Source organism: Aulonocara sp. 'chitande type north' Nkhata Bay, linkage group LG19 (genome assembly GCF_057382095.1).
Source record: "Aulonocara sp. 'chitande type north' Nkhata Bay isolate Kocher_YH1m ecotype deep benthic linkage group LG19, A_spYH_male_GT1.1, whole genome shotgun sequence".
Taxonomy (NCBI): domain Eukaryota; kingdom Metazoa; phylum Chordata; class Actinopteri; order Cichliformes; family Cichlidae; genus Aulonocara; species Aulonocara sp. 'chitande type north' Nkhata Bay.
This window is the reverse complement of record NC_141362.1, coordinates 4,846,548-4,861,670: the sequence shown is the minus strand read 5'-3', so window position 1 is coordinate 4,861,670 and position 15,123 is coordinate 4,846,548. Positions and strand designations below refer to the sequence as shown.

At 39.1% G+C, this 15,123-nt stretch overlaps 1 protein-coding gene across 1 annotated transcript in view; it reads left to right on the top strand.

The window, feature by feature from the left end:
* The window catches only part of scfd1 (sec1 family domain containing 1), a 36,582-nt gene extending 35,933 nt beyond the window's left edge, over positions 1 to 649 (top strand). Inside the window, exons 24-25 of the mRNA XM_086274518.1 lie at positions 291 to 359; positions 459 to 649. Of these exons, the coding sequence (XP_086130644.1) occupies positions 291 to 359; positions 459 to 482 (93 nt within the window). The 3' untranslated portion in view covers positions 483 to 649. The remainder of the gene's footprint in view (positions 1 to 290; positions 360 to 458) is intronic.
* The last annotated feature ends 14,474 nt before the right edge of the window (positions 650 to 15,123 follow it).

Below are 15,123 nucleotides of genomic sequence, written 5' to 3'. Positions count from 1 at the left end.
GGCAGCATTAACCTAGTGATTTTGATGGTAGGAGAGACCGTAGCTCCCACGGAAAAACCACGCAAGCACAGGGTGAATATACCTATTCCAAACAGAGGGGCCCTACTGTGCTTTGAACCCAAAAACCTCTATTCTTGTGAGGCAACATTACCACCGAACAACCAGCTAACACCAAAGGTGTTAAATACATGTAGATTGGTAAAAACAACAGTATTTGTGTGGAAGTGTTACTTTCTCCCTGCAATAATAGGTTCAGTAGCAAACGTCATTTTATTTTTCTGTATTTCCAGTCTAAGCAGGGGAAGAAGATTGTTTATGGCTGCAGTGAGCTCTTCAATGCGTCTCAGTTCATCAAACAGGTGAGGAACCACACAGCACCAGTGAGGGGATAAGCCAATAAGCCCATAGACGTTTCATTGTGTCTATTTAAAAACCTGTTGTGGTCTTCATTTTCACAGCTCTCCCAACTTGGCCAAAAGTGACACGGACACTGACAACATGTGAATCTCCCTCTCTCATTGCCGATATCTTTATTCCACTTTGTTTTATCTGCTCTGTTCTGTTAATGGACTAAATATTTTCTGTCTTCACCGTAATTTCTGTTCCTCATACTAAGCGCTACTAATAAAGCTCAACAGTTCCAACTCACTGTCTCTGGAGTCACGCATTTCTTCATATTTTAGAGCATTAAACATTACTTCCTGCATACATAAACATAAAACTACAAAATCGTCTTTAGACAAGTGTGTCTTTAACTCATCTTTAAAGAACCTCCTGCTATGTGAATTTGGGCAACTACCTAAAAATTTCCTTTTTAGGTTTTGTGCATTAAAACCCCCACTAAGTTTCAATTGTAACTATCAGTAGCTAATACTTTAAGGTATTAGCTACTTTAAAGCTAAATATATGGAAAATTAGAAGTAGATACATTACTTTCAATTCCTCTTGCAATTAATGAAAATGAAATTGATTATGTTTAAATGCAGCATTTTAAACAAAATTCTTACATTTGGTTAATTTGTGGACAGAAGACCATAAAATATTTGTTTTATAACTCGTCACTAAGTGAAATGTAGATGTTTCCTTTAAGAACGTTTCACATTATTATCCCATAAAGTGCTTTTTTGTATTTTATACTTATTATATAATTATAATTACACGTGTCTCCTTCAGTTGAAGCTGGTAACACTGGTTCTGTGATAAAAGTTATTGTGCATTGAAACGGAAACAGACCTCAAATCTATACTGCAGGAATAGAGACAGTCATCACTAAGCTGTTTTTATTTTTTCATTTGTTCTTTTAAAATTATTATTTGTGTTACTCTGTGTTTACCTCACATTGTTTTATATTTTTTGCATTTGGATTCTTTCTGTCGTTTGTGAAGATGGCTCTCAAAAAGTACACACTGATTAAACTGATTCTGGTCACAGGTGATATCGGTGTCTTTAAAATAACCAGTGGTGTTGGAAAAACCCAGATGTGTGTTTAAAACCACTGTTTTGAAGGGATTTCCAAAATCCCTAATGGAGACATTTATTAAAAGTGGACTTTAACTTCTTACTTTGGCTTTTTTCCCATGTAGTAACAGCACCAAATACAAAGAATTCACACTGAGGATTATGTCAGCATGGCATTTTAATCTGCGTGTGTGTGTGTGTGTGTGCTCGTTTAATTGGCTAGGTGGGGACCAGTTTGTTTTAGAGCTTAGAAACAAGGACACTTTGCAACCTCAAAGATGATATGTTCTGTCTTCATTTTACTAAAACAGTTAAAATCTCATTTCTGCTTGTAGGTAATGTCTTTCAGTCATATTCAGATATACTTGTGTTGTGGGGGCTTCAAATATTATTATCTTCATCAGAGGCTGTTTGTGTATTCCTGAAACTATGTAAGAACACATTTACAACATTGGATTAGGGGGTCAAAGTCGATGAAAGCTTCTGAACCAGGTTATTGTATGGGCCTGCGAAGAGAGCTGGGGATTGTTTCAATAAGTGTGCCTTCATTTGGTTTTGTCAAACAATATTTCCACTCCCTCCACCTCCATCTTTCACTTCTAATTTCCATGGATGACTAAAAACACCCCCGATTTCTGAGATGGCCATACAGTATATCTAATAGTTAGTAATTATCTTGTATCTAATTATAAACTATTTGTCTTAATGTCTTGAGAAACGTTTCATCACTTATCCAAGTGACTTCTTCAGTCTCACCAGGTTATTACTTAATTAATTAATGACAATTGATACATGGCCATAAGTACCATTCACAGAGAGTTGGGGAAAGACTCAGATCTTTTGGAGTGAAGGGCCCAGTCCTGAAGACCTTCTAGAACTCTGTCGTGGTCATCATTTACAGTATGATCTGCTGGGCGGCAGCATCTCTGGATCAGCCTGTTCATTCTCTTCCCGTCCCCAGCAGAGGGCCAGCTCTGTTCTAGGATGCCCTCTGGACCCATTGGAGGTGGTGAGTGACAGGAGAATGGTGGCCAAGCTGTCATCCCTGTTGGACAACATCTCCCACCTCATGCAGGAGACCCTCACAGCACTGAGCAGCTCCTTCAGTGGCAGGCTGCGGCACCCGCTATGTGGGACGGAGAGTCTCCGGTCTTTCCTTCCAACTGTTATCAAACTCTACAACATGGTCTTTGCAGATGACCACACATGTGCAGACAGACACACACACACACACACACATCCCATACACAATTGTAACTGTCTCCCTGATGTGCAGTATTACCAAGTGCAATTTTTCCTACCATAATAAAGTATTTTATTCTTGTTGTATAGTATGTTATTCTATTTTTTTTTTCTTGTCCTGTTCTAATGTGTTTTTCTTAACTTTTACTTCTCTTCAACTTGTTCTTTCTGCCGTGACCAAAAAATTTCCCATGTGTGGGACTAATAAAGGTTTGTCTTATCTTTCTCCCACTGAAAAGGCTACATCCAGATGAACAACTATAAGCTACAGAGGTAAAAATTTGTTATTTAGACGCACTGTTGTTTTCAGGGTTTTTTTTTTTTTTTTTTATATCAGATGTGTTTTTATTTATTAAGCTTGTTAAAACATTTCAATAATTTATGATGAAGGCAGATGTTCAGCTGAATGAGACAACAGACTGCCTCCTTTTAATGTATTTATTCATGGCAGTTTGTTTTGATTTTGGTGAAGTGCTCTGCTCAGTGCCTTTGTACCACAGAATAAATTAAGTCATGGATTTTTACATATCTGATACAAGTGAACACCTTTGCTGTTTAAGCACAGTTCTGCAATCTTTTTAATGACAAATTATGAAACATTAAACAGAGTTTACATTTTGTAGGAGACGTCTTCTAAAACAAATGAAAAATAACAGAAATAATAATAATATTAGAAATTAAGTACTTTCTGCCACAGCATTGTCATCCTTTTGACCAGAACAAAATAACCACTTGATCCATACTCTGCAGTTAGAAATTTGCTGTGAATCCTTATTGAAATGTGACAGATCCCCATGTTGTATGTCAAATAGTTCACCAATTTGCTTGAACAAAAATCGTGTAAGATAAGATAAGATAACCTTTATTAGTCCCACACGTGGGAAATTTGTTTTGTCACAGCAGGAAGTGGACAGTGCAAAAGTTATGAGGCAAAAATTAGAATACAATAAGAATAAATACAGTACACAACTGTACAGAATAGAATAAAATAAAATACTATATACAGTAGAATAAAATAAAATAAATATACAATAAGATAAAAATAGAATACAAATACAAATACTATATACAACTGAGTAAAAATACAACGATGACAGAAAGGATTATTGCACTTAGTATTATTGCATATGTATGGATGTGTGTGCTTGATCAGTTAAAGTCTTTATTATGGAGTCTGACAGCAGTGGGGAGGAAAGACCTGCGAAATCTCTCCGTCCCACACCGTGGGTGCCGCAGTCTCCCACTGAAGGAGCTGCTCAGTGCTGTCACAGTCTGCTGCATGGGGTGGGAGATGTTGTCCATCAGGGATGACAGCTTAGCCGCCGTTCTCCTGTCACTCACCACCTCCACTGGGTCCAGAGGGCATCCTAGAACAGAGCTGGCCCTTCGGATCACCCTGTTCAGTCTCTTCCTGTCCCCAGCAGAGATGCTGCCGCCCCAGCAGACCACACCATAAAACACGTTTCCGTTTTAATTTTTTATGCTGCAGACTTCCACCCTCACACACTACCTAAAGGTTAGAAGTGCTTAGAGAATAAGAGAATAAGAATAATAAAAGAAAATGGGAGAAACAGAAAATAAGGTTTTCGTGAAATAGACAGAAAAGGAATTCACGAGGTTCAGAGAAAGAATTTTGCATCTTGTATATTATCAGATTTTTTTCTCTTGATCTTTAACATTTTGTTCCCAGACAACACATAATAGCTTTATTTAGGGAAAAATCAACTAGTCAGTTTAGAAAGTTCTTAGTTCTTAACAGTGTCACTGTCTTATATCATATACACTGTTTTGCAAATTCAGAACAAATGTAAGTTCACGCTTGAACTTTGTGTTGTCTTATCAGTGGATTTAAACTAACAATCAGCAAAACTGTTGTTATAGTTGTGCTCTAGGAAAATGTAGGCAGACTCCCCTGTGTACAAATATCAGCTCATGTATCAGCAGCCTGCAGTGTGGAGGGTTTTTTTGTTTTGTTTTTTCTTGTCTCAGTCAGATGTGCTAATAAAGGCATCTGTAGTTTAAGTCTGTCTGATTTGACTTTCTAATCTGAACCCCTCCACTATGATTGTGGTGTCTTCTGGAGCCTTTTATATTTACAAATAATATTCCCTGCCCTGTGGAAAATTTTGCTTTAGGCTTTTGGTGAAATAAATTCGTACATTTTAATTTCCTTTACACTAATTTGTACTAATTAGCCCGGGTAAGGCAAAGTTGACTAACTGATCTTAGCAGATAATTTGGCACTTCATCTTGTGGCCCTAAAAACTCATCATAATCACATTGCTCTGGAACTGGTTATCTCTTATTATCCGGTTATCGGAATTATCTTCGTGACAGTCAGCAGCCTGTTGTCAATGAGGAAATGTCCAGAAACACTCACATCGACGGTAATGTTCTTATTCCAGCCTGTTGGACCTCAAAAGCAACCAAGAGCGCTTTAAGCACTTTTTAATTCTGCTTTAATACAGCCACAGCTCACATTGAATTAGGGTTTAACTGTTATGTAAAAAGGATGTTCTGGGATTAGAGTGGACTAAAAGCCTCAGCAGTGTCCCCTACAGACTAAAGTCTGTCTTGATTATGACAAATCAATAATTTTTCTGCTGCTCGTTGTGTTTGCATGGTATTTCCAATGATGCGTTGTGTTTAAATTCAAATTGCTAAATTGTATTTGGATTCAGCTTGTGGTCTTTTTCATCTTTTATCACCTCCATCCATTTTTTCAAGCATCTGATTAGTTCCCATCTTCTTCCTGCTTTGGCAACTGCTGTCCATTAGACCTTTTGTTTGAATCATGTTGACACTTGACAAACTCGTCCTGATCTGATGTCTTACAGTAACATTGGTCCCGTAAGGTTTTTGGCAACAGAGACATGGAAGACTCATACAAAGAGCTATTTGTTCTCAGAGGACACTGACACACATAGATCAGGTGTCTGCAACTTTTCCACTCCCTCATAGTTGGTTCTCAGATGGAAAGGAGACCTGTGCTTTTAAATAAGGGGGAAGTTATGTGTAACACTTACACTAACCCAGGAGGAAAATGATCCAGGTGTACAAAGAACTGCTTCACTTGGCCAGATTGCGGATTAATTTTCTTCCTTTCAGACAGCTTGCTTCTTTTCTTCAGAAGAAAAGAAAAGAAGTAGCCATTTAGATTTTCTTTTAACAAATCTGAATCTTTGTGGTGCATTCAAGGACACTTGTCCCCAATCTCTGTTACCTTTTCTGTCAGTTTTGCTCAACAAATATTCAGAGTCACACTCGGCAAAACCTCTTAACTGCACAAATCACAAGTGCATCAGAGTTCCTGTCCTCTTTTTGTGACAGTTACGCACATGTGCCTTTTTCTTTTCTCACTCAACAGATATGGTATTAAGTGCCAGTGACTAGTTTGCTGTCTGTAATAACTATGGCATTGGTTAGTCAGTAGTAGTAGTTAGTGGTATGCAGACTCGTGGTGGTATACAGACTTGAAGAAATTAGACCAGACCAGAAGTTTCTGTTTTCCATCTCTAGTCCTCATCAGTTATTATATGAGTTGAATGCCATTAAGCAAATTCATGGAGAGACTTTATTTATTTATTAAGGTATATTTATTATTATTAAATATTTGAGATCACTGTAAAACCTTTTCTTAGCCAAATTTATAAAAAGATGAATGTTGTACAGAACAGTAAGTTTGAACTGGATATCTTTCATCTACTATTTGGATGTCCTCGTTACACCAGAACCTCCATGTAGCCTTTGGGGACGTGGATATTTTTCCTTGTTGGCAGATTAATAATAATAATAATAATAATGGATTGCATTTATATAGCGCTTTTCGACAACCTCAAAGCGCTTTACAATTCCACTATTCATTCACTCTCACATTCACACACTGGTGGAGGCAGCTACAGTTGTAGCCACAGCTGCCCTGGGGCAGACTGACAGAAGCGAGGCTGCCATATCGCACCATCGGCCCCTCTGGCCAACACCAGTAGGCAAGTAGGGTAAAGTGCAGATTAGCTGCATTGCCAGACTATTCTGTTACAACAGTTTTAAATTATGTGGACAGTGGCAGTAAGATGGCCCGGCCACATCCAGACTGTGCTCTTTTTTAGTTTTTTATTTTATTTATTGTTTTGTTGCATATTCTAAAGTCAGCTTCTCTCAGTGCATTGCTGTGCTAACATGGCACAAAACACTTTAACATTCCACTCGCAAAATGCACATTTTCAGATTTTTAATTTAAATTTCCAGATTTTTAATTTCAATTTCCAGATTTTTAATTTCAATTTACTTCTTGTTTATAATGTCTGCACAGGTTAGGACACATTTCATTGTGTTTTCTACTTGTATGACTATGCATGTGACAAATAAAGAACCTTGAAGAAAAACAGTATTAATCTCCTGTGATGCCAGGGTCCCATAGTATGTTTTCTCTCGTCATATTTTGGCCCTCCCCTTCAAGCTTGGCAAGACCTCTATGGGAGATGATATACACAGATCTCATTCCTGCTCCAGACATTCCTCTCAAGGAGCCCATCTGATAAAAGATTTACAAAGAAACTAAGATCTGTTTGAACTCTGCCAGGCCTGGAACAGGTATAAAGCTAATAACATCATGCCCGCCCATTAAACCACAGCTAATAGGTCTGTCTACATCTCAAATAAGTCAGCAGCCATGGCTTCCGTATTGAGGAGGTTTTTCATTTGTACTGGATTAAACTGTGGAAGCAGCTCATCTTTACGGACTGTGATTGGTCACTGGCAGTATTGATAGGGTGGGGCTAGGTTTCACAGTGGGTTCACCCGAAACCTTGGCTGATTGTGACCAACACCTGTTTTCACACCTTAGCTCGTGTGATTAGGTAGAAGATCAATAGGCCCTATTGGAGACACTCCCATAGGGTTTAAAATCTGGGACTCTCCACCAGTTGCTCTTGGAACTGAAGAAGCTTCTCGGATGAAATGTCTTAAAGGAAAGACTATATTCTTGTTTTAGGTTTTAAGGAGTTTCCCCACTCAAAACCACCAGATAGTTGCAGCACATAATACCCAGTTGGTCATCAGAATCAGAGTACTTTAATGATCTCTGAGGAAATTATTTTTGTTTGAATCAGGTGTGTTGGAGCAGGGATTGGGATTACTTTCTGAGAGCACTGAGTGATGGGATGTGTAATCAATCAAATTATCCACTAAAATGAGCACAAGAACATTTCACAGGAGGATAAAATTTGACTGGACAAAACATGATGTGAAAAAGTGTTTGAACACTTTCTGATTTTCTGAAAATGTTTCAGATCATCAAACAAATTTAAATATTAGACAAAAATAAAAACAAGTAAGCACTAAATGCAGTTTCTAAATGAAATAGTTTATTATTAGAAGAAGAAAAATCCAAACCTGCATGGCCCTGTGTGAAAAGTGATTGCCCCCCTAAACCTGATCAAGCATTTTTGATAACTGGCAACAAGTCTTTTATAGCTTTGGAGGGATTTTGGCCCACTCATCTTTGCTGAATTGTTGTAATTCAGCAACACTGGAGGGTTTCCAGACGTGAACCATCTTTTTAAGGTCATACCACATCATCTCAAATGGATTTAGGTCAGGACTTTGGCCATTCGGAGGTGGACTCGCTGGTGTGTTTTGTATCATTGTCTTGCTGCAGATCCCAAGTGCATTTCAGTGCACATTCTCCTTCAGGTTGTTTTGGTAGACAGCAGAATTCATGGGTCCATTTACCAAAGGAAATCTTCAAGGTTATGAGGAAGCAAAACAGCCCCAGACCATCACACTACCACCAACATATTTTACTGTTGACACGATGTTCCTTTTCTGAAATGCTGTATTAGTTTTATGACAGATGCAACAGGACACACACTTTCCTTTGTTTTCTTTTGTCAAGTTGGTCAATTAAATCATCATTTAAAAACTGCATTTTTTATTTACTCGGGTTATCATTTTCTAATATTAAAATGTGTTGGATACCACAAGGAAAACAGGAAGGGCGCAAAAAATGTTAGATACTTATGTGGTACATGTATTTTGACTTTTGTTGCCATGATGCTAGGTCTCTCTTGGAAAGGAGATTTTTAACCTGGATAAATGAAGGACTAATAAAGAAACAAACTTTTATGATACACTTACAATTCAATGTTCACCATTATAACAATCATCATTTTACATGTTATTATTCACTTAAAAGTAACACAAAATGTAGCTGAAGCTGGTAGGAATATTGTTTGTTTTGCAGATTTCAATGTGAAAATATTTTTGACCTGACTGAGAAAAGTTAGTGGAGTCTTGAAACCAGACATTCAAAGCACATGCAGTTTGAAAATGAAATGTTCTTCTACTCTGGGTAAAGACTTCAGCCTTGCTGTTAATCTTGCTTGTCAGAAATAACCACCGCCTCATATCATTTTACAAAAGCACCTGTGAGCTGCAGGCAGGCTGTGGAGATTTCATACAACGATGCTGCTGATAGCTCAAAGTCTGCCTGGCAACAGGACTGTTTTGACTGAAGCTTTCGTCCCATGAGGCCCTGAGATGCAAAACAAACCTACTCAAAGTGAATGAACAAGAACTAATAAGTCAAAAGCTAAAAAAAGAAAAGAAAAGTGAAGTCCAGGAAATTGATTTTCCATCAGAAATAATTTAAAAGACCTGATCTGATGACTTTGACAAGAGGAGTGGTCATTTTTACATTTTATACGCTACCTCTCTGCCCTTCTGTTTTTCTATCTGAACCGGCATGAGTTTGAGAAAATGTTCATCTTTGCTCCAGTTACCTTCCTCCCTTCGCCCTTCTCATTTTACAAGGTGCATGCTGGGAGTTAACCAAACAGAATTCCTGACTATTGCTGTCTGGTCTGCTAGTATACCGACACACAGTTCTGCTCTTTTGTTACCTAGATGATTCTGGACTCTGCTTTCCCCATGACAATAACCACAGCCACAGAGATGATAAATGAGACTGACATTAATTGAAAACAGAAATTATGATGACAGAAATTCTGGATTCTGTGATTTTGCAATTTTGCCCTGTTGCTAAAGGCCCATTGCTACAACAAACCTTTTACCTTTTATTACTGATCCCCTCCATGTTTATATTCTTGAACTTTGAGTATCTAATACTTCAAACTCATCTTTATTGACCCTTTGTGCAGCCTTTAAATTCACACATCATAAACAAGCTGCTTATTTTCCTTTAAACCACCTTTCTTCTGATTATTTCCGCCTCACAAACAAAAGATTGAAACATCAGGGCTCACAGTCAAAGGTGTGTGTCTGAGACGGTCATACTACATCTGCTTTTAGTGTCATTCAATTCAATTTTATTTATACAGTGCCAAATCACAACAGCAGTCACCTCAAGGTGCTTTATATTGCAAGGTAGACCCCACAATAATACATTAACAGAAAAGCCCAACAATCATATAACCCTCTATGAGCAAGTGCTGCGGTGATAGTGGGAAGGAAAAACTCCCTTTTAACATGAAACCTCCAGCAGAACCAGGCTCAGGGAGGGGTCGGCCAAATGCTGGGACAGGTTGGGATTGAGTAGATGAAGACAGGACAAAAACATGCTATGCAAGAGAGACAGGAATATATAATAGCATATAATTAATGCAGAGAGGTGTATGAACACATACTGAGTGAAAAAGGTGACTAAAGAAGAAGATCAATGCATCATGGGAATCCCCCAGCAGCACCTATTGCAGCATAACTAAGGGAGGATTGAGGGTCACCTGATTCAGCCCTAACTATATGCTTTAGCAAAAAGGAAAATAAAAAGTGAAAGTAGAGATAGTGTCTGTCTCCTGAATCTAAATTGAAAGATGGTTCAACAGAAGAGGGGCCTGAAAACTGAAGGCTCTCCCTCCCATTCTACTTTTAAATACTCTAGGAACAACAACTAAGCCTGCAGTGCGAGAGCGAAGTGCTCTAATGGACTGATATGGTACTACAAGGTCATTAAGATAAGATGGGGCCTGATTATTTAAGACCTTGTATGTGAGGAGCAGGATTTTGAATTCTGGATTTAACAGAAGGGAAGCCAATACAGGAGAAATATGTTCTCTCTTTCTAGTCCCTGTCAGGACTCTTGCTGCAGCCTTTTGAATTAACTGAAGGCTTTTCAGGGAGTTTTTAGGACTTCCTGATAATAATGAATTACAGTAGTAGTAGTTGTAGTAGTCCAGCCTAGAAGTAATAAATGCATGAACTAGTTTTTCAGCATCACTCTGACACAGGATATTTCTAATTTTTCTAAAATTGAAGAAAGTGGTCCTACGTATTTGTTTAATATGTACATTGAAGGACATGTCCTGGTCAAAAATGACTCCAAGGTTCCTCACAGCGTTACTGGAGGCCAAGGTAATGCCATCCAGAGTAAGAATCTGGTTAGATACCATATTTCTCAGATTTTCAGGGCCGAGTACAATAACCTCAGTTTTAACTAATACATCAAAACTGAAGAGTGCAAGCATTAGTCCTGTTTTATACTTAACAGAACTATCTTCCAGCACCCATTTATATCTTAGCATATACACTAAAAGTTCTTATTTATTATATTTAATTATATCGGATGGAAAAGTCCAAAACACGAGTGTAGACAGAGGTCAAATAAAATTTAATGAAAGTTACACCAAGCTTGTTACACCAGACAAGCAGCCGGGGATGGCTCCATAAGGGGTGGGTTAGCTAAGCCAGTCTCCTCGGTGCTGTCCAACTCCATGTGTTGTCCATAGCCGGGCACAGTGACAGTGGTTTACTCCATGATGCAGTTAACTCAGATACAAAGTCTGGGAACATGGGAAGGCAATTTTTGGTCGTTCTGGGCTCCAGTGGGAGGAAAAATCCTGCAACCCATGACAGCTTCTGAGCTGACAGAAGAGAGGGCCAGTCCTCAGCTGTACGGTGAAACAGCATGGAGGCTGATGATGGGCTGACGATGGGTTCTCCTCCTCATCCTCCAACCAAGTACAGATCTCCAGACCAATGTCCAGCACGTCATTGTCTTTCCACATGGTTCTGACTTATCTTCGGTTAACCCATGAACATATCACATGTGGTCAGCTAATTAGCTGGGATTCTCCTCGTCTTCGGACTCGGATGAAGCCAAGGCCCCAGACTCAGAGAGGAGAGTGTCATGCCATGCGACAGCTGTTCGTCTCAGCACTTTCTCCATAAACATCACCTGCCTTTTCGGAGCTGGCGACAAAATGCACAAGCTTTGGGCTCCGTCAACGCTCTGCTAGCATGTAGAATCCTCAGGTAGACATGCTTGTCTTGCAAAGAGAAATCCATTACAAAACGCAAAGCAAAACACTGCACAAGAAAACTAAAAATTAGCGCTCCACTGGCAGTTAAGCTAACTTCAAGTTTGTAGGTAGCTAGCCCAACTCAGCAGATAAGTTTTCAGGTAAGGAGTGTAAGAACTGAAGGATGACTGTGGATGCTATGATATCCCATACTTATGTGTTACACTGAGTGAATCGACTGAAAAGGAACCCTGTGGAACTCCATAATTAACCTCAGGGTGTGAAGAAGACTCTCCATTTACATGAACAAATTGCAGTCTAGATGGATATGATTTAAAACACTGAACCGCAGTACCATTAATACCTAGCCTACAGCATGCTCTAATCGCTCTAATAGAATATTATGGTCAACAGTATTAAACCCTGCACTGAAGTCTAGCAGGACAAACACAGACATGAGTCCACTGTCAGAGGCCATAAGATCATTTGTAACCGTCACTAAAGCTGTTTCTGTGCTGTAATGAGCTCTGAAACCTGATTGAAAATCTTCAAGCCATTCCTCTGCAGATGATCTGTCAACTGTTTGACAACTACTCTTTCAAGAATTTTTGAGATAAAAGGAAGGTTGGAGATTGGCTCGGCTGCCGGGGGAGAGCTAACGGGGTCTAGCTTCGCCTGCACCAGCTACAAGGGCCTGCCTATTTTTTTGATGTGCACACACCAATTCAGTGATCCTGGCGTCCAGAGCTGCAAATGGGCTACATTTATTACATTAATCATGCTGCTAGTGAGTCAGTTATGAGCTAAGCTAAGCTAGCGAATTCCTAAAGACACAGGGAGTGAATGAACAAAGAGTGCTTTGGATGAAGCACTTGGAGATTACACTTAGTAAGTTATCTTGCTTAAATTAGCTATACAGATAAACTACACAAAGCCACTTTGTGTTGTAACAGGAAGTGATACTCTGCAGAGAGAGAGAATGATGGCACCGCCCTACTGGATTTAGGAAAGGTCAATGGTTGTGGTTGTTCATATCCAGTGATGGGAATAACGGCGTAACAAGTAACGGCGTTACTAACGGCGTTACTTTTTTCAGTAACGAGTAATCTAACTAATTACTATTCCTATGGTTACAATGCCGTTACCGTTACTAACAAGAAAATGCGGTGCGGTCGCGTTACTATTTTTCAACAAACAAACGGTTGAAGCTATCTTCAGCTTACCGCTTCTTATATCAGTTGCACGGAAGTAGCTGTCTACGTAAGTAATCCGGGCGCTACAGCTTTAAGCAGCTAAGTGCTCCCGCGGACGGCAATCATTTTCTGGCAGACGATCACTTTTTGGCATAACACCTGGGGCTAAGGGGGCAAAACAATTGCATGTGTGCTGCTGTTTGACTGAGGAAGAATAAAGTAGTCGTGGTAAGCCAATCACATGACCACTTCAAGATGACAAAGCAACAAGGTGACATATACCAGTCATGATAAACAGTATATACACCTGTTTTTTCCTGAATTTAAGGACAGCGCTAGGAACCACTCTCTGCTTATGACAAAAAAAAATTAAAAAACAAAACAAAAACAGCCCTTTCGTGTTGGTGGAAAAAATGCACCATGTCGGCCAATCAAAAAAAAAAAAAAGATATGGCAACATGACATTTGGTTGTTTAGGAAGACGGGGAAGTTTTAGGTGTGACGGCGAGAGAGAGAGAGAGAGAGAGAGAGAGAGAGAGAGAGAGAGAGAAAGACAACAGAAAAAGAGAGAGAGCGAGTTTTGAGAAGTGAGAGATTTGTGACGTTTAAGGTGTTTGGAGTGTGTAGTTAATGTGTTGTCTTGTGTAGTTAGTGTGTAGTGTTGTGGATAGTTTTGTGTTGTGTCAGAACAATGAGGCGACTGCTGAATGAAAACAGGATGAGTGATACACCTGCTGCTGTCAGACATGCAGGTATCAGGCTGTGATGTTCTTCTTTATAGTGGACAGAAATTATTTTTTTGGAGTGGCACAAATAATTTGTGTGGCATCTTATTGAATGCAGAACAGCTGATTGTTATATAAATAGTTTGAAATGGTTATTTAAAAAAAAAAAAAGGTAAACAGCTGCAAATAACTTTGTTTGCAAAACTTGTACATAGGATTTTAAAATTGACAATTTATATTTGCATTTAAAGTTATGAAATATGATTCAATAAACATGTTTGTGGTTGTTACAGTAAAAAATATAACCTTTTTTACTTGTTATGTTTTTTTTAATGTTTTGTGTCTGATTTTATATCAATTGAGTTAATACAGTGCCAGACTAGAGTCAAGCTCAACAGGGTCTTCTTTCCCCGCTGATTTTGCCAAGCCCGTTTCCTTGGCTCTGGTTTCGCTAGATAGCAGCTAGGGATAGTGGGAATCTCGTTCATCCATTCATGCGTGTCTCTAATTAGATGATGAGGCATTTGGCTACCTTAAGAGAGTCATAGTTACTCCCGCCACTGGGCAGAAATCACATCGCGTCAACACCCACCGTGGGCCTTCGCAATGCTTTGTTTTAAACAAAAAACCTGAACACAAGGAGACTGAGATTGGAGGTACATGAAGAATGACAGCATAGAGGAACACAGGGAGACAACACAGAAGGACCAGCAACAAGCAAAAGGAAACACAGGGCTTATATATACACACAGGAGCAATCGAAGAATGGGAGACAGGAGGGAAACACAGCTGGGAGAAATCAGGGCTAATGAGACTAGGGACGCAAAACCAGACACACTCACATAAGACATTGACCTTCAAAGTAAAACAGGAAACATAACACAGCAACGTGAACCTAACACAGAGACACAAAAAAGGCAATACACTAAACACAGGGAAGGCATACAAACAAAACCCAAGATAGAAATCAGGAGACAATAAAGAACCTAGGGAGCAAGAAATATAGAAACCAAACCACAGAAACACCAAGTCAAAGAATACAACATACAAAACCAAAACCAGGGTCACTGGTCAGGTACCCTGACAGGAAAGCATATTGCCCTGTAACACGGAGCCTGCTAACTGAAAGCAGCTAATCATTCCAGCTAGCTCTAAAGTTACCTTAGCTTTGCTTTCAGTATTTCTTTCATTGGTCTTTGGTTAAAATGAAAACTGGTTCTTATAGTCCACTTAAGGGTATCAAGAGGTTAA